This window comes from Coregonus clupeaformis, chromosome 6 (assembly GCF_020615455.1).
Source record: "Coregonus clupeaformis isolate EN_2021a chromosome 6, ASM2061545v1, whole genome shotgun sequence".
Lineage (NCBI taxonomy): Eukaryota > Metazoa > Chordata > Actinopteri > Salmoniformes > Salmonidae > Coregonus > Coregonus clupeaformis.
Genome location: NC_059197.1, coordinates 20243529 through 20260069, shown reverse-complemented (window position 1 = coordinate 20260069; position 16541 = coordinate 20243529). Strand labels below are relative to the sequence as shown.

Sequence of the window (16541 nt, the reverse complement as noted above, 5' to 3'; positions counted from 1 at the left end):
GGGATTGATCTCTAGGAGACAGAACGTGTCTCCTAGAGATTAACGTACTTTGGTGCAAAAAGTGCAAATCAATTTTTTTATTTTTCCTATTTATTTTATTTTCTTGACCATTGCTGGCCGTGATGGGTTCATATTCCTGAAGTGGCCATACAACAAATGACCATGCACATCATTTATTTAAACCTAGTAAATAGAAATGCTATATGTATTTCAAGTTTTGCAATCCCATAGGCAGCGCAGTTTATAATATACAGTCAAGTTTAACAGGTGAACAGTTGATATTTTACATTGAAGTAGGCCTATGTATGCTACTATAACTAGGCTACCCTATTCCCAGTGGGCACACACTGGTTAAATAAATAAAAAATCCACATCATTTCAATGACATTACATTGAACCAATGTGGAATAGACGTTGATTGACGTCTGTGCCCAGTGGGTGTAATTGTATTTCTTTACAATGTTTCAGAATTCACAGGGAAATGTTGATATAAACCATTGTTGAGTTCAAACATTCTGCTGACAGGCCACAACAATTTACCATTGTTTTCTCCTATAGAAACTGAAACAGTCCTTTTGAAGATACAGCATAAATTACTGCTAAAGATTAAAACATCCTGCCAACACAGTAAATAGACCGGTAGTTTATGCTAAATATTTGACAGTATGGGTAATCTACGGCATTGCTATGCGATAAGAGCAGGACATCATTGCCTATTTCATCTCAGAGCCTATACCAAGGCAGGACATAGAAACCCAATAATCTATTGATAGACAACAATTTATCTTTTGCATAGAAGTGTGGGCTGTAGCGTTTATCCTACTTTTAAATTGTTTCGAATATACAATCAATCTTGCAGAATGCACGAACAGGCACTCGCTATATAGGCAGCATGCATGTTTAGTTTGGAAAAAGTCACTACAAAATATCAAAACATTCTGCCCACACCTCTACAGAAATGTGATTAAAATTGCCATTGCTCTTTCTTTTAGAAACTGCTGTGGCCTAATTCCAATAGTTTTAAAATGATACAGCAAATAAAGGGCGTTATTAGCACCATAAAAGGTGAATGGAGGGCGTTTTCCAGGCGGGGTTTTAATGCTCGTTCATGCACGCACAGTCTCCAACTGGGCAGAGGAGCAAAGGCTATGTCCGCGGGGTCTATTAAAGGGAAGGACAGAGAGGGCTCCAATATCTACTGTAGATATAGAGTAAGGGTCTATTAAAGGGAAGGACAGAGAGGGCTCCAATATCTACTGTAGATATAGAGTAAGGGTCTATTAAAGGGAAGGACAGAGCGGGCTCCAATATCTACTGTAGATATAGAGTAAGGGTCTATTAAATGGAAGGACAGAGAGGGCTCCAATATCTACTGTAGATATAGAGTAAGGGTCTATTAAAGGGAAGGACCGAGAGGGCTCCAATATCTACTGTAGATATAGAGTAAGGGTCTATTAAAGGGAAGGACCGAGAGGGCTCCAATATCTACTGTAGATATAGAGTAAGGGTCTATTAAAGGGAAGGACAAAGAGGGCTCCAATATCTACTGTAGATATAGAGTAAGGGTCTATTAAAGGGAAGGACAGAGAGGGCTCCAATATCTACTGTAGATATAGAGTAAGGGTCTATTAAAGGGAAGGACCGAGAGGGCTCCAATATCTACTGTAGATATAGAGTAAGGGTCTATTAAAGGGAAGGACAGAGAGGGCTCCAATATCTACTGTAGATATAGAGTAAGGGTCTATTAAAGGGAAGGACAGAGAGGGCTCCAATATCTACTGTAGATATAGAGTAAGGGTCTATTAAAGGGAAGGACAGAGAGGGCTCCAATATCTACTGTAGATATAGAGTAAGGGTCTATTAAAGGGAAGGACCGAGAGGGCTCCAATATCTACTGTAGATATAGAGTAAGGGTCTATTAAAGGGAAGGACAGAGAGGGCTCCAATATCTACTGTAGATATAGAGTAAGGGTCTATTAAAGGGAAGGACAGAGAGGGCTCCAATATCTACTGTAGATATAGAGTAAGGGTCTATTAAAGGGAAGGACAGAGCGGGCTCCAATATCTACTGTAGATATAGAGTAAGGGTCTATTAAAGGGAAGGACAGAGAGGGCTCCAATATCTACTGTAGATATAGAGTAAGGGTCTATTAAAGGGAAGGACATAGAGGGCTCCAATATCTACTGTAGATATAGAGAAAGGGTCTATTAAAGGGAAGGACAGAGCGGGCTCCAATATCTACTGTAGATATAGAGTAAGGGTCTATTAAAGGGAAGGACAGAGAGGGCTCCAATATCTCCTGTAGATATAACCTACAGTTGAGCATCTGTTATTAGCGTACATGACTCTGCAGTCTGCAGGATCTGCTCTGCTTCTAGTTTCAGCAGCCTTTTGAGCAGGACATTTAAAAAAAAAGATGCCTCCCTCACCTGCTTACATAACCAAATCCCCCCTTATTGAGCACACTGCCTCTTGATTACATGTACCTTCCCTCTTATTTAATCTCCTGTAACTCAATCCCCCATACATCCACTAACTCTTAAATAATCATGTATTTTTATTATGGCAGAGGGGGTGTAACTGAGGCAGGGCCCCTCCTGTATGTGTGTGTGTGTGTGTTTGGGCAGCACACAGGTGAACAGAGGCACCAGGTGGTCCTTTTGTCCTGCCAACAGTTATCTGGGGGACCCATACAGGGGCCACAGGGGGCAATTGACTTACAATACAAGCTTTCTTACAATGTCTCCATAGTGAGTGGGGGAGAGGTGAAGTTTGAGTAGGCTACTTATAACTTTATGTTACAAACACTCTCTTCTGGGTCTGACATGTCATTGCTGGGTGAGAACACACCACTCCCTTGTGTTAGCATTAATAAAAATGAGTAAAAGCAATTAAGCAAATGTTTAAAATAGGACACCCACCACTATCACATACACAAAGCTAAATTAAATAAATGAACCATTTTGAATCCCAAATGGTAGGCTAGCAGTTAAGACAATTATTTTTAACCGTGAAATAACAAGGACTATTCAATGTTGCGCGACATGTTCATTGTCACTTCCTGTTGACAGCAGCCTACTAATTTAATAGTAGTATTAAACATTTGCAAGTTGTCACTTTATGCGTTGTTTTTTTCTTCTCTCATCAACCGATCTCCGATTCGAGTTTCACTCTCGGGAGGGCGGAGTTCAACTCACCAAAACCCTCCATATTATAAACTAAGTGTCAGACAGAATCTTTACCTTTGGGACAAACGTCGACGGAGACCTTGTGCCTTGCTATTCACTCTTCTGGTAACTCGAGAGAGGCTGGTGTCGTATTTGTATTGAGTTACTAACCGGAACAGTTGTATGCTCAAATAACGTTTTTGGACCGTTTACATCCAAACTATTCAAGTAAGGATCTATTATCTCCACATGGAGACGCGATATACACTTTAAAAATGTATGTAGGATATGGCAATGTAACTATGTTTCAGGCTAGCCTATGTCTTATGTTCTTTGTAGAGTTCGAGAGAGATGAATGATGTGAGGCTGCATTTTGCCAGCCAGGATGGACGAATTTTAAACTTCAAGTGCGACTCTTCAAAGTGTAGCTATTCTAATTAGCTACATCGTAAACAATGATCATCATTGGTAAACACTTGGGTCATATTCTCATTTGTCTCGACTTCACGGTTAAACGTCATGTACTGTTAGCAAAGCCTACTCGATTTCCATAACTGAAATGCAGAATTATACGGCTGTTGTTTTTTTGTTTCAGCCATGGATAGTGTTTCTCAAAGTAGATGTCAAGGTGATTTAGTAGGCTGCTTGTCAACTAATTTCTTTATTCACATTTCCAGACTGGCGTCCTTCACTTTTGTAACCAATTTTAATGAATAATGAACAGTAGGGTAGGCTTTAGCCTACGATTTCCTAGCCAAACACACACAGCTCTGAAGGAGCTCTGTTTACAGTCTGTCCGTACATGTCTGAACTGGAGTTAGTTTAATTAACTTGTGGAGGAGACTCAGGAGAGGCAGGGGCAGGTTGTCACCACCTTTAAATACCTTGGCTGCAGGAGTCTATGACTGAGCACTATGACTGAGTGTTGTTGATAGTTGGGCTATCTTGTTCAATATCTCAGTCAGTAGCCTACTGTTCCAAGGGCTTTTTCTTTTACTAACAGTTTCAGAATAAAGTAACTGTGATGAGGATTAAACATCCCAAGGAATGTCCGAGAATTCCAATGATTAGCTTGGTAACTTAGTTGATATACTGTAGGCCATTGTGTAGAGACAAACGCCTTACTTATATTATTTAATATTTTTTATAATATAATTAACCCACCCCATCTGTTTCTCAATCTGCACTGAGACAATGGCTGTCTGGGTTTATTGCAAGCATAATTGAATTCATAAAGCCAGTATTTCCACAGGAAGGAGGATAGATATGATGTAGTCTCCTAAAAATGTTATGACTTTATATGAACTATAGAAATACTGGTAATGAGGTGCCAATAACAGGATAAGTAGTGCACTACTTGGTGCTGGTTTTGGGGGCTGACAGTATCCATTAGTCATGTTTAGACAGCATGACTAACCTTACATTTTAGTCATTTAGCAGACGCTCTTATCCAGAGCGACTTACAGTTAGTGAGTGCATACATTTTTCATACTGACCCCCCGTTGGAAACGAACCCACAACCCTGGCGTTGCAAGCGCCATGCTCTACCAACTGAGCTACAGGGGACTTCATTTGACAATGGCGATACTGAAGCCAGTGCCATAGGGGCACAGCACCTTTCAGCTCCTGTCAAAACCATTCGGAACAAGGACATGCTTGGATTATGGTGAACCACAGTGAGTCATAATCCTACATGCAAATTACTTCCATGACTCTCTCTCCCCCTCAACCCTCTTCCAGGTGTGTCAGTCAGTGAGTGAGACCTGAGATGGGCCTCCCCTCGTTACTGTGCCTGCTGGTGACACTGGGTGTCCACCGGGGGGTGCTCTCCCAGGCCCCCTCCACCCGCTCCTATGGCGAACGGGGCTCCGACCTGGGGCTCCAGGTGTTCCAGCAGGTGGCCCGCTCCAGACCCCAGGAGAACGTGGTGCTCTCCCCTCACGGCGTGGCCTCTATCCTGGGCATGCTGCTGCCAGGCGCCCATGGAGAGACCCGCAGGCAGCTCCTCACAGCACTCCGCTACAAGAAGAATGGTAAGACTCCCTTAATAATAGTCCTTTCATAGCCTCATCCAGTGTCTCTCATTAAAGGGATACTGCGAGATTCTGGCTTACCCAGAGTCCGATGAACTCGTGGATACCATTTTTGTGTCTCTGCGTGCAATATGAAGGAAGTTGTAGGTAGTTTTGCAAGCCAATGCTACAGTAACTAGTGTTAGCGTAATGACTGGAATTCTACAGGTATGCTAGCGTATGCTACTGTACCTGTAGACTTCCAGTCATTGCGCTACCCAGAGGAACAACATGATGATGACTTGAATGACTTCCAGCCATACTCCTACCCCGAGGAACAACACTGTTTTCAGAAAATCCCAAAATATCTCATTGAAATTCCCCAACTCTTCTTTCCAGGCCCTTATAAGATGTTGAGGAAGCTCCACAAGACGCTGACGGCCAAGTCCAACCAGGACATTGTGACTATCGCCAATGCTATGTTCTCCCAGCAGGGCTTCCCTATGGAGGAGGCTTTCATGTCCTCCAACAGGGCCAACTTCCAGTGTGAGAGCCGGACCTTAGACTTCACTGACACCCAGGCTGCTGCAGCCGCCATCAACGACTGGGTCAACAACCAGACCAAAGGTGAGACTGCAACTGGATTCAAACTTACTGTAGGACAGTCAATTAAAACATGACCATAGATCTCTAATGGTATGTAATTAGGTTACATTCTAATAGCACCAGACTTTATTTCACTAGGTCTTGTGATGATTTTACATTCAATGGGGGTATCTAACTTGTCCTATTCAATTCATTAAGGTTTATATTGGTCAGTGTGTCATTGGTGTTGGAATGATACATTTTTCTGACGGCTGTGTTCTAATTTACAGGCCACATCCCCACTCTGGTCAAGGCAGACATGTTGGATGGAGCTCTGACCCGCCTGGTAGCCGTTAACGCCATCTACTTTAAAGGCCTGTGGAAGTCCCGCTTCCAGACAGAAAACACCAAGATGAGAACCTTCAACGCGGGAGACGGCAATGCATACAAAGTCCCCATGATGTCCCAGCTGTCGGTCTTCAACATTGGTGAGTTCTGCTCTGAGACCTAAGACACCACTTTGAACCCTTCTGACCTTCTCACTGGGATAATATTTTGACCTGCATGTGAAATGATATACTGTCTGCTGTAGTTAGACCCCATAATTCCATCTTGACTGTAGTTTAGCCTATTAAGTGACGTGGATAGAGTTTGCCATGTAGGCTTAAGAGTAGTCGAGTTGGGTATTTATCAATGCCTTACAGCTTCAGCACAGAATAGCTACTCTCTGGACTGTCTGGGATTATTTCCCTGACAGTCTAGTTCATTTCTGAGAGTAAATTGTGAAAGACTCTTGAATAAAATTACTGCAATAAAACAATGCTCTTGGGAATCATATTTTCATCCTCCATTTACAGAGAAAATACTACAAAGCAACACATTTGGCAAGCATACTTCTCAGACATAAATGACAGATTAAATCTCTTTTGATATTTGAGTATAATGGGAAACATATTGTTGCTTTAGTACAACATGTGGAGTTCAGCTTTGATTACTTGTTGTATGGCTGTTTCACAGTATGACTATATGGTCCTGTCTATAAATGCTTGTGTTGTTGGATTGGTATCACTGTGGTTTTGGCATTTTTGTCTTGCCACATCCCACCACAGATTGTTCTGGGAACCAACAAACGCCATCCTTGTCATTATGCAACTAAAGTCAAACTAGGCTAGAAAACTAACATATTAATGTCACTATAGAGGAGAGATATAGTATTTATTCACAAGATGACTATCCTCATAAAGGTGTTGAATAATGTCAGAATTTCAGATGGACCATGAATACAGTAACACTTCTTAGCCTACGGTATGAATATCCCTCACCCCTGACCCCTTATCTCCTAGGTCTGGCCAGCACACCCCAAGGGCTGAATTATAAGGTCATCGAACTACCGTATCACGGCAACAGCATAAGCATGCTGATCGCCCTGCCATCAGAGGAGGACACGCCCCTAGGTGATGTCATCCCTCACATCAGCACAGCCACTGTACAGAGCTGGTCCAAGCTGCTGCACCAGAGGAAGGTCCGCTTGCTGCTGCCCAAGTAAGACCCGAACACAACAACCCACTCACTGGTTCAAAAACCCTTACCCAAGATCCTGTTCAGGAGGGTGCAATGTTCTTAACACATTGCAGTTAAAAATATATTGTATAGAGCTGACGTTATTGCCCACTACATGACAGAGAAGCGTGTTGGTAATGTTGCACCCCAATGACCAGGTAACTTCCAGGTACTGTTGCAGGGACAGGTCAAAGACAAGACACACCCACTCCTGGCTCTTATGGCCAGGAAGCACTTCCTATCACCTGCTAACACTCATCATATGTCACACTTAAATGACTAACTCCTAGGTACAACATTGTGCAATCTTGCTATTTGTTATGTGTATGAAAAGTCTTCACTAATTGGTGAAGGAAATGCTCATTACGTCATTGGCCTGTGTTGTGTGTAGGTTTACAGCTGAAGCCGAAGTGGACCTGCAAGCCTCCCTCTCAGCCCTGGGGATAACAGACATCTTTGATGAGGGCAAAGCCGACTTCAGACACCTCAGTGAGTGGCACTGGGATCATAAATCAAACATCACATAGAACTGTAATGTCTTCTTTCTGACAGTGTATCAACCATTGACACAACAATGACTGGTGCTAATATATGAAAGCATCGTTGACTGTTTACTGTAATGAGAGCTCCAAATAGCCATGATTCATGTCTAGCTGTCCGGTGTGAAGTGGCCTTATATCCTTATATAATGGACCAGAATTAATATGTGCATAATAATTGGGTTGTCCTGTAGCAACACCCAGTGGGACATTGTTTTTATCAATGGAACTTTACAGCACTTTAATATTTTGTCATCCAACTTTTCCCTCAGGTACAGAGCCTGTGTATGTATCTAAAGCTCTACAGAAGGCCTTGATCGAGGTCAATGAGGATGGAACCAAAGCAGCTGCTGCCACGAGTGAGTGTTTGTTGGTTTAGTCATTTTTGCTTCTGTTTGTATTTAGTTTAGTGTGTGTGAATTGAGTTTTGCATCTGTGTGGATATTCTCTCTGAATATGAGAGGAGATAAGGCAGGTTGAAGACTTCAGTGTTTTTGTTTGTATTTCTCATTTTTCTCCAGCTGCCATCTTAATGGCCAGGTCTTCTCCACCTTGGGTCATTGTAGACCGACCCTTCCTCTTCCTCATTCGGCACAACCCAACAGGTACAGCATGCCGCCTGTCTCTGTCAATCTCTCATTTTTCTATTACTTTTAGAATGTACTCTAATGGTTTCAAAAGACTGACATCCTATTTGGCAAAGATCACTAGTTGTTGAACTAGCTGTTGTGTAATTGACATGACATACACTACCAGTCAAAAGTTTGGACACACCTACTCATTCAAGGGTTTTTCTTTATTTTTTACAATGTAGAATTATAGTGAAGACATCAAAACTATGAAATAACACATATGGAATCATGTAGTAACTAAAAAAGTGTTAAACAAGTCAAAAATATATTTTGAGATTCTTCAAATAGCCACCCTTGATAACAGCTTTGCACACTCTTGGCATTCTCTCAACCAGATTCATGAGGTAGTCACCTGGAATGCATTTAAATTAACAGGTGTGTCTTCTTAAAAGTTAATTTGTGGAATTTATTTCCTTCTTAATGCGTTTGAGCCAATCAGTTGTGTTGTGACAAGGTAGGGGGGGGGGTATACAGAAGATAGCCCTATTCAGTAAAAGACCAAGTCCATATTATGGCAAGAACAGCTCAAAAAGCAAAAAGAGAAACGACAGTTAATCATTACTTTAAGACATGAAGGTCAGTCAATACGGAAAATTAAGAACTTTTTAAGTTTCTTCAAGTGCAGTTGCAAAAACCATCAAGGGCTATGATGAAACTGGCTCTCATGAGGACCACCACAGGAATGGAAGACCCAGAGTTACCTCTGCTGCAGAGGATAAGTTCATTAGTTACCAGCCTAAGAAATTGCAGCCCAAATAAACGCTTCAGAGTTCAAGTCACAGACACATCAACAGTTCAGAGGGGACTGTGTGAATCAGGCCTTCAGGGTCGAATTGCTGCAAAGAAACCACTACTAAAGGACACCAATAAGAAGAGACCTGCTTGGGCCAAGAAACACGAGCAATCTCCAAATTTGAGATTTTTGGTTCCAACCGCCGTGTCTTTGTGAGACGCAGTGTGGGTGAACGGATGATGTCCGCATGTGTAGTTCCCACCGTAAAGCATGGAGGAGGAGGTGTTATGGTACTTTTCTGGTGACCCTGTCTGATTTATTTAGAATTCAAGGCACACTTAACCAGCATGGCTACCACAGCATTCTGCAGCGAACGCCATCCCATCAGGTTTGGGCCTAGTTGGACTATCATTTGTTTTTCAACAGGACAATGACCCAACACACCTCCAGGCTGTGTAAGGGCTATTTTACCAAGAAGGGGAGTGGTGGAGTGCTGCATCAGATGACCTGGCCTCCACAACCCCCCAACCTCAACCCAATTAAGATGGTTTGGGATGAGTTGGACAGCAGAGTGAAGGAAAAGCAGCCAACTAGTGCTTAGCATATGTGGGAACGCCTTCAAGACTGTTGGAAAAGCATTCCAGGTGAAGCTGGTTGAGAGAATGCCAAGCGTGTGCAAAGCTGTCATCAAGGCAAAGGGTGGTTATTTGAAGAATCTCAAACAAAATATATTTGGATTTCTTTAACACTTTTGGTTCCTACATGATTCCATATGTGTTATTTCATAGTTTTGATGTCTTCACTATTATTCTACATTGTAAAAATAAAGAAACTCTTTGAATGAGTAGGTTTGTCAACTTTTGACTGGTACTGTACAATCGGGAAGCAGGTCAGGTCATATTCTGTCTTTGTTTTTCTACTTATTGACATGTTGACCATGTTAATTTCCTTCAATTTGCTGTAGAATTACTTGTTTATTATTATTGTTGTTTCCTTGGTCCTCAGGTACGATCCTCTTCATGGGCCAGGTCAATCAGCCTTGAGCCTTTCCTGCCTGCAGATATCCCTTTCACTGGAATGTGCCTTCAGAGCTTCAAAATAATACATTAATATACACAGCAAACACTTCCTTGCTCACATGCAAACACACCTATACAACACTTGCACACAAACAAAATTCACATTCATACTCAGACTTGTATTTGTGTACAATGTGGACATACAGTTTTTCTCAGTCGCTTTGGTGCATTTTTCACATCATCCCTAACATGTGCAAAATAATAAGTGCATTTCTCAGAACAATTTGTACAAACTGCAATATACAATAGATATGTTTCTAAAGCTAGTCAGTCACTAAAAATCCTTAGTACATCTCTCAAAAGTAAATATTCATGCCAATGATCATGTCAGTGTCATCAGAATGATAAGTCATTGAGTCATTGTTCACGAACAAGGTTGTCAAAATGTTTAGGCATGTTGTCAATGGAACTGTGTACTTTGACAGTATTACCTGATGTAAACTTAGGCTACAGTTTGGATGACAGTTACTGTATTGAAAATGCACAAGGCTGCACTTCTATGGCATATATCAATTTCAACAGTACTATTTACATATTACTGTATGTGGGTTATTGATTGAAAGAGACTGGACAACCCAAGGGGCACAAAGGAAAAAAAACTAAATTAGAAAGAAACACAGGAAACCACCCCTAAGGCACAACTCGCCCACAGCACTGTTCTAGTGCTGTCTCTACACATCCAGACGTTCCTGTCTGTCAGCCCACATATTCTCATCCACATCACACCGGATATTTTCCCTTCCAATGCAACGTGGAAAGAATCTTTTGGAATGCCTTATCCATCCTCTGCAGGCGTCTACTGTGGTGTCCTCACATGCTGCATCCATTGCAGCCAGCAGGGTCATCTGTGTGTGTGGCTGACGATCGTACACCTTCCACCTCCATGCTGAAAATAACTCCTCAATTGGGTTAAGGAATGGTGAATAAGGTGGGAGGAATTCTATGAGCATCCTCGGGTGGGTCACAAACCATTGCCTTATGATGTTTGATCGATGGAAACTCACATTATCACAAATGACCACATACTTTGGCAAATCCTCTCTAAACAGACCCCTCTCATCATCAGGGATGAGAGCCCTGTAGAGTCTCTAAAAAGTTGAGTAGATGCTGGGTGTTGTATGGCCCTAAAAGGGGGATATGGGTTAGGACACCATGCTCCGAAATAGCAGCACACATGGTGATATTTCCTCCCCGTTGGCCTGGCAAATCCACAGTAGCTCTGTGACCGATGATATTCCGACCCCGCCTTCTGCATTTGGTCAGGTTGAAGCCAGCCTCATCCACGTATACAAAGTTGTGAGAGGGTTCACTTGATTCCAACTCCATTATACGCTATATCCCAGAACACACAGTTGAATTTGTTTTGGTAAGGAAGAGTGACATAAAATGTACATATATTGCATGTTCCTTCCACAGCAATGGAAATGTGTGCAGTTTATGCTTACTGTACTATGTAACACTATAAAATGTTGCTGTAAAGTAGTTACATAGATATATGTTTTACCTGTACATACTGGTACCGTAGCTCCTTAACTCTGTCCTCATTCCTTTGGAATGGTACACGGTACAGCTGTTTCATACTCATCTGGTTTCTATGCAGCACCCTGTCGATGGTTGAGATGCTAACCGTATGGATGTTTTCAAAGACATCGTTGTCTTCTATAATGGTCCTTTGTATTTCCCTGAGTCTCATGGCATTGTTTGCTCGGACCATGGTGCAAATAGCCTCCTCCTGTTGAGGTGTGAAAAGGCGTCCTCTGCCACCGGTTTGAGGTAATCTTGCAGTCCTATGTGTGGAAAAATGCAGTGATGCATCGCACACTTTCACATAGACAAAAACTATGCGAACACACATTTTACTGTAAAACATACAGGTGGGTGCATGTAAGGTGCAGTATGTATCTGTATAGAGTAGATTTCTGTATGCTGTGAAATACAAGTGGACTACTGTAATATGAAGCATTGTAGGAAGTATACAGTATACTGCTTATATACAGTAACAGTGCACTGTACATTGGTGGACATACCTGTTCTCTCTTGAAACGTTTGTACTATTGAGGACACGGTTGATCTCCCAATATTCGGCTGCACCCTTCGACCCGCCTCAGCCATTGTAAGGCCATGATTGACAACATGGTCTACAATAGTGGCCCTTATGTCATCATATATGCGCCTATGTCCTCTTCCTCTGTTTTGCCTTCCACCACGCATCCTTGCTCCTCTTCTTCCTCCTCTTGGCTGTTGACCCTGTTCGTTTCCTGGTCCATCCATTATTGGAAAATTGCAACTCTGTGTTGTGGTCTGTCTATATATGCTTGCCAATTGATTCTTCATGAGATGCACCTTTGAGCAATTTAGACAACTGGTTGATTGTTGGTTGAACTAACACTTTACATTCCTTCATGAGTGAGGGTTAATTTCACCTGCACGATTCAGCAATTTACGTTTTTGTACAAAAGGTCTAATAGAAATGTGTAAAACTATGCTTGACAGTTTATGACAAATAGTTCAAAAATTTTGCATGTAATGGCTTATGCAAGGAACTAATGCCTAGGTGTTTTGAGGGGTAAGACTATTCAACAGAGAACCATCTACTATATTTTGATCAACATGACATGAGCAATTGAAAATGTGGAAAAAAGCTGACACTTGTACATTATCAATTGCAATATGTACAAAAGCAATTGCAATTTGTTCAAAGGAATAAGAAATTGCTTTAATGATGTGCACAAGTGACTAGATGATTTGGAATTTGTACAAGTAGTATCAAGAATTGCACTTTTGATCTAAGAAATGCACCAAAGCGACTGAGAAAAACTGTATTATGATGCTATTTGTTTTAAATGTTTGCATTTGATTTGACTTTTATTATGGTCCATAATATAGTGTTCTGCCAATGAGACATTAAGTATCCTCTGTATACTTTCTAGAGTATTTGCTAGCTTTTTTATATGACCCTGAATGTCAAACGTGTATATTATATTGAGTACATTATATAGTGTACATTTCAGTTTGAATTAATGTTATTGGTGGTTTTACATGTTCATTTTAAGATTGGAAAGTTACACTTCAAGTCCCTGAATTAATTTAGCCACTCAAACCCATGTTTTGATATGTCAATCATTTGCATTAAACTCTGTTTGAGGACTCCTATACTTTGAATGAATTTTTTATTTTTTCATATGTAATGTAACAATTACCATCTGTTGTTGAGGTGGATGAGTTGGTATTTTGACAAACTTAAAATATTGAGGGGTGTGCTTAAATAAACACTTTTTGTATCAAATATACAAAACGTTCTTTAAAGTAAATGCATATATTTATAAAGTTCTAGCTATATGTAAAGGATACCTTCTATTATTGAAAAGTACCTTTGATGTGCATTTGACTGGGGGAGATTCACATTTGGAAAAAGACAGTCTGCTCCTCGACTCCTCCGTGACCTGGAAACCACTCAAGTGGTAGAGGAGCGTGTCAATTAGTTAGTAGGCGAATGGAGGAGTGTCCTTGCCTCCCTCGCCGACGAAGCACAAGAGTAATGTGAGCTAAAGTTTTGCCGCCATGGAGAGGCTAGAGATAGGCAGCCTTGTAAATTGGGCTAAGGAATAGAAGGTGCGTATTGAAGAAAGGCCATCCGTATGTGTTCTACAAACAGTACAGCGGATGAAGGCACGGCATGAGCGTGGTGAACGGATATATATGGTTATGGACAGCGAGGAAGAAGGAGAAGAGCCGAGTGCAGTAGGAAGGTGTGTGTTGAAGTACAAAATGTATTCTGATGGCTCAGAAGTAGAACCCGACAAGAGTGAGAATGAATTACCTGTGGTGGCAGGTGTGGTGAAGACCTCTGAGTCCGAGCCTCACCCAGATGGTCATGCAAAGGATGATTCGGGCACAGTGGAAGTGGATACCTGCCTTTTGGCTGAGCCATATGTAGTCTCAGACTGGGTAGAAATAAGTTGAGTACTGTTAAATCGGTGAAGGTAGCTCGAAGTGGACTTGTGATGATTTTATATGCTTCTTCAGTCCAGAGGGAGCGGGCACTTCGCGTCACGCACCTAGGGACAGTGGTGAAAAACCTACCCAATTGTTATACTTGAGTTGTGACGAGATGTGATTGACGGAGTCAGGCGCAGGAGGTAAAACACAGAAATCCAGAGTTTATTCAGTGTACATGAATAAAGCGCAGCAAGCGTCAAAACGAAACTAGCACAAGGGAAAAATCCACCTTGGCTACATACAAGGAAAGCGTAGCTCACCCGAGTTACTCACAAGGGAGCAGAGGGAACACTTATACACAGACTAATGAGGGAATGAGTACCAGGTGTGTGTGATTGACAAGACAAGACAAGACAAATGGAGTGATGAAAAATGTATGCACTCACTAACTGTAAGTCGCTCTGGATAAGAGCGTCTGCTAAAATGACTAAAATGTAATGATAAATGGAGCGGTAGTGGCTAGTAAGCCGGTGATGACGAACACCGAAACCTGCCCGAGCAAGGAGGGGCATGAGTAAAAGTAAAGATTCAAGTAAATGGGGAAAGTCACCCAGTAAAATACTACTTGAGTAAAAGTCTAAAAGTATTTGATTTTAAATATACTTAAGTATCAAAAGTTAATTGAATTGCAAAAGTACAAGTACAAGTATACATCATTACAAATTGCTTATATTAAGCAAACCAGACGGCACAATTGTCTTGTTTTTTAAATTTATGGATAGCCAGGGGCACACTACAACACGCAGACATTGTTTACAAACGAAGCATTTGTGTTTAGTGAGTCCTCCAGATCAGATGCAGTAGAGATGACCAGGGATGTTCTCTTGATAAGTGTGTGAATTAGACAATTTTCCTGTCCTGCTAAGCATTCAAAATGTAACAAGTACTTTTGGGTGTCAGGGAAAATGTATGTAGTAAAAAGTACATTATTTTCTTTAGGAATGTAGTGAAGTAAAAGTAAAAGTTGTCAAAAATATAAATAGTAAAGTAAAGTACAGACCCCCCCAAAACTACTTAAGTAGTACTTTCAAGTATTTTTACTTAAGTACTTTACACCACTGCCTAGGGATAAGACCTGTGACTTGCTTTGCTCCCCAGAGCAGAGTGCCTTTGAAAGGAGTGATTACTGGGGTGGCGTTAAGTGTTGAGGTGGAGCAACTGAAAAAAAAAAATCCCTGTGTCTGTAACGCCCACCATTTGGTGCGAAGGCAGACCCGGTGGTGAAACTGAGATGACACTGTCTTTCCTTTTGAGTTTTGAAGCAGCCTTTACCTGATAAAGTCAGTTATCCCGTGAGAGCTTTTGTGCCAAACCCACTATGGTGTTTCAGATGCCAAGCTTATGGTCATGTTGCAGCAGTGTGTAGGAGGTTGATTCCAAGATGTGAGAAGTGTGTATGAGGGCATGGGACAAAGGAATGTGTAGTATCAGTGGAAAAAACAGTGTTAATTGTGGGGGTGCCCATGTTGCTGGGGATCAGAAGTGCCCGGTGCGAGAGAGATAGGTTGGGTTGCCAGGGTCAGAGTATAACAAGGTGTTGCAAGCTGAGGCAGTGAAGAGAGAAGAGGATGATGAGTCAAGGGTGAGTAGTAGGCCTAGGCCAATACAGAGTGATACAAATTTGTGCTTCGGTAAGGTTGGCATCTTAGCATTCATTGCCATGGTTATCAACTGTACCACAGAAATGGAACGTAAATCACAGAAAATAGATGTTGTGGTGGCAGTTGCAGAGAAGTACTTGTGTGTACGAGGTTTTACTGCAGAAGAGTTACAAGGTGTGTTGAACGAAAGAGTCCTGTCCTCCCAAGCCATCGGCCTGGTGTAGGATCAGTTAGGGTAGTAGAATGGGGTGGTGATTTATATTTTATTTTATTAAATAGTGGTATAAAGGTGGAGGGTTAGTTGGTGGTATGTAATAGTGGTATATAGGTGGAGGGTTAGTTGGTGGTATGTAATAGTGGTATATAGGTGGAGGGTTAGTTGGTGGTATGTAATAGTGGTATATAGATGTTAGTTGGTGGTATGTAAAAGTGGTATATAGGTGGAGGGTTAGTTGGTGGTATGTAATAGTGGTATATAGGTGGAGGGTCAGTTGGTGGTATGTAATAGTGACATATACAGTGAGGGAAAAAAGTATTTGATCCCCTGCTGATTTTGTACATTTGCCCACTGACAAAGACATGATCAGTCTATAATTTTAATGGTAGGTTTATTTGCACAGTGAGAGACAGAAT

The 16541-nt window shown here is 41.6% G+C and overlaps 1 protein-coding gene across 1 annotated transcript; it reads left to right on the top strand.

Moving 5' to 3' along the window:
• The first annotated feature begins 3109 nt into the window (after positions 1 to 3109).
• On the top strand, positions 3110 to 10524 carry LOC121568327 (glia-derived nexin-like). Its single transcript, XM_041878881.2, has 9 exons — positions 3110 to 3396; positions 4909 to 5201; positions 5580 to 5807; positions 6056 to 6253; positions 7109 to 7307; positions 7717 to 7814; positions 8137 to 8223; positions 8386 to 8469; positions 10235 to 10524. Exons 2-9 carry the CDS (start codon positions 4937 to 4939, stop codon positions 10270 to 10272), a joined length of 1197 nt encoding a protein of 398 aa, XP_041734815.1. The 5' UTR covers positions 3110 to 3396; positions 4909 to 4936; the 3' UTR covers positions 10273 to 10524.
• Positions 10525 to 16541: the final 6017 nt, after the last annotated feature.

Excerpts from the sequence above, each read along its gene's own strand:
- LOC121568327 (XM_041878881.2), top strand. The coding sequence starts at position 4,937 with ATGGGCCTCCCCTCGTTACTGTGCCTGCTGGTGACACTGGGTGTCCAC. Across the intron at positions 5,202-5,579 it reads ACTCCGCTACAAGAAGAATG|GCCCTTATAAGATGTTGAGG; the intron begins GTAAGACTCCCT and ends TCTTCTTTCCAG. Across the intron at positions 5,808-6,055 it reads GGTCAACAACCAGACCAAAG|GCCACATCCCCACTCTGGTC; the intron begins GTGAGACTGCAA and ends TCTAATTTACAG.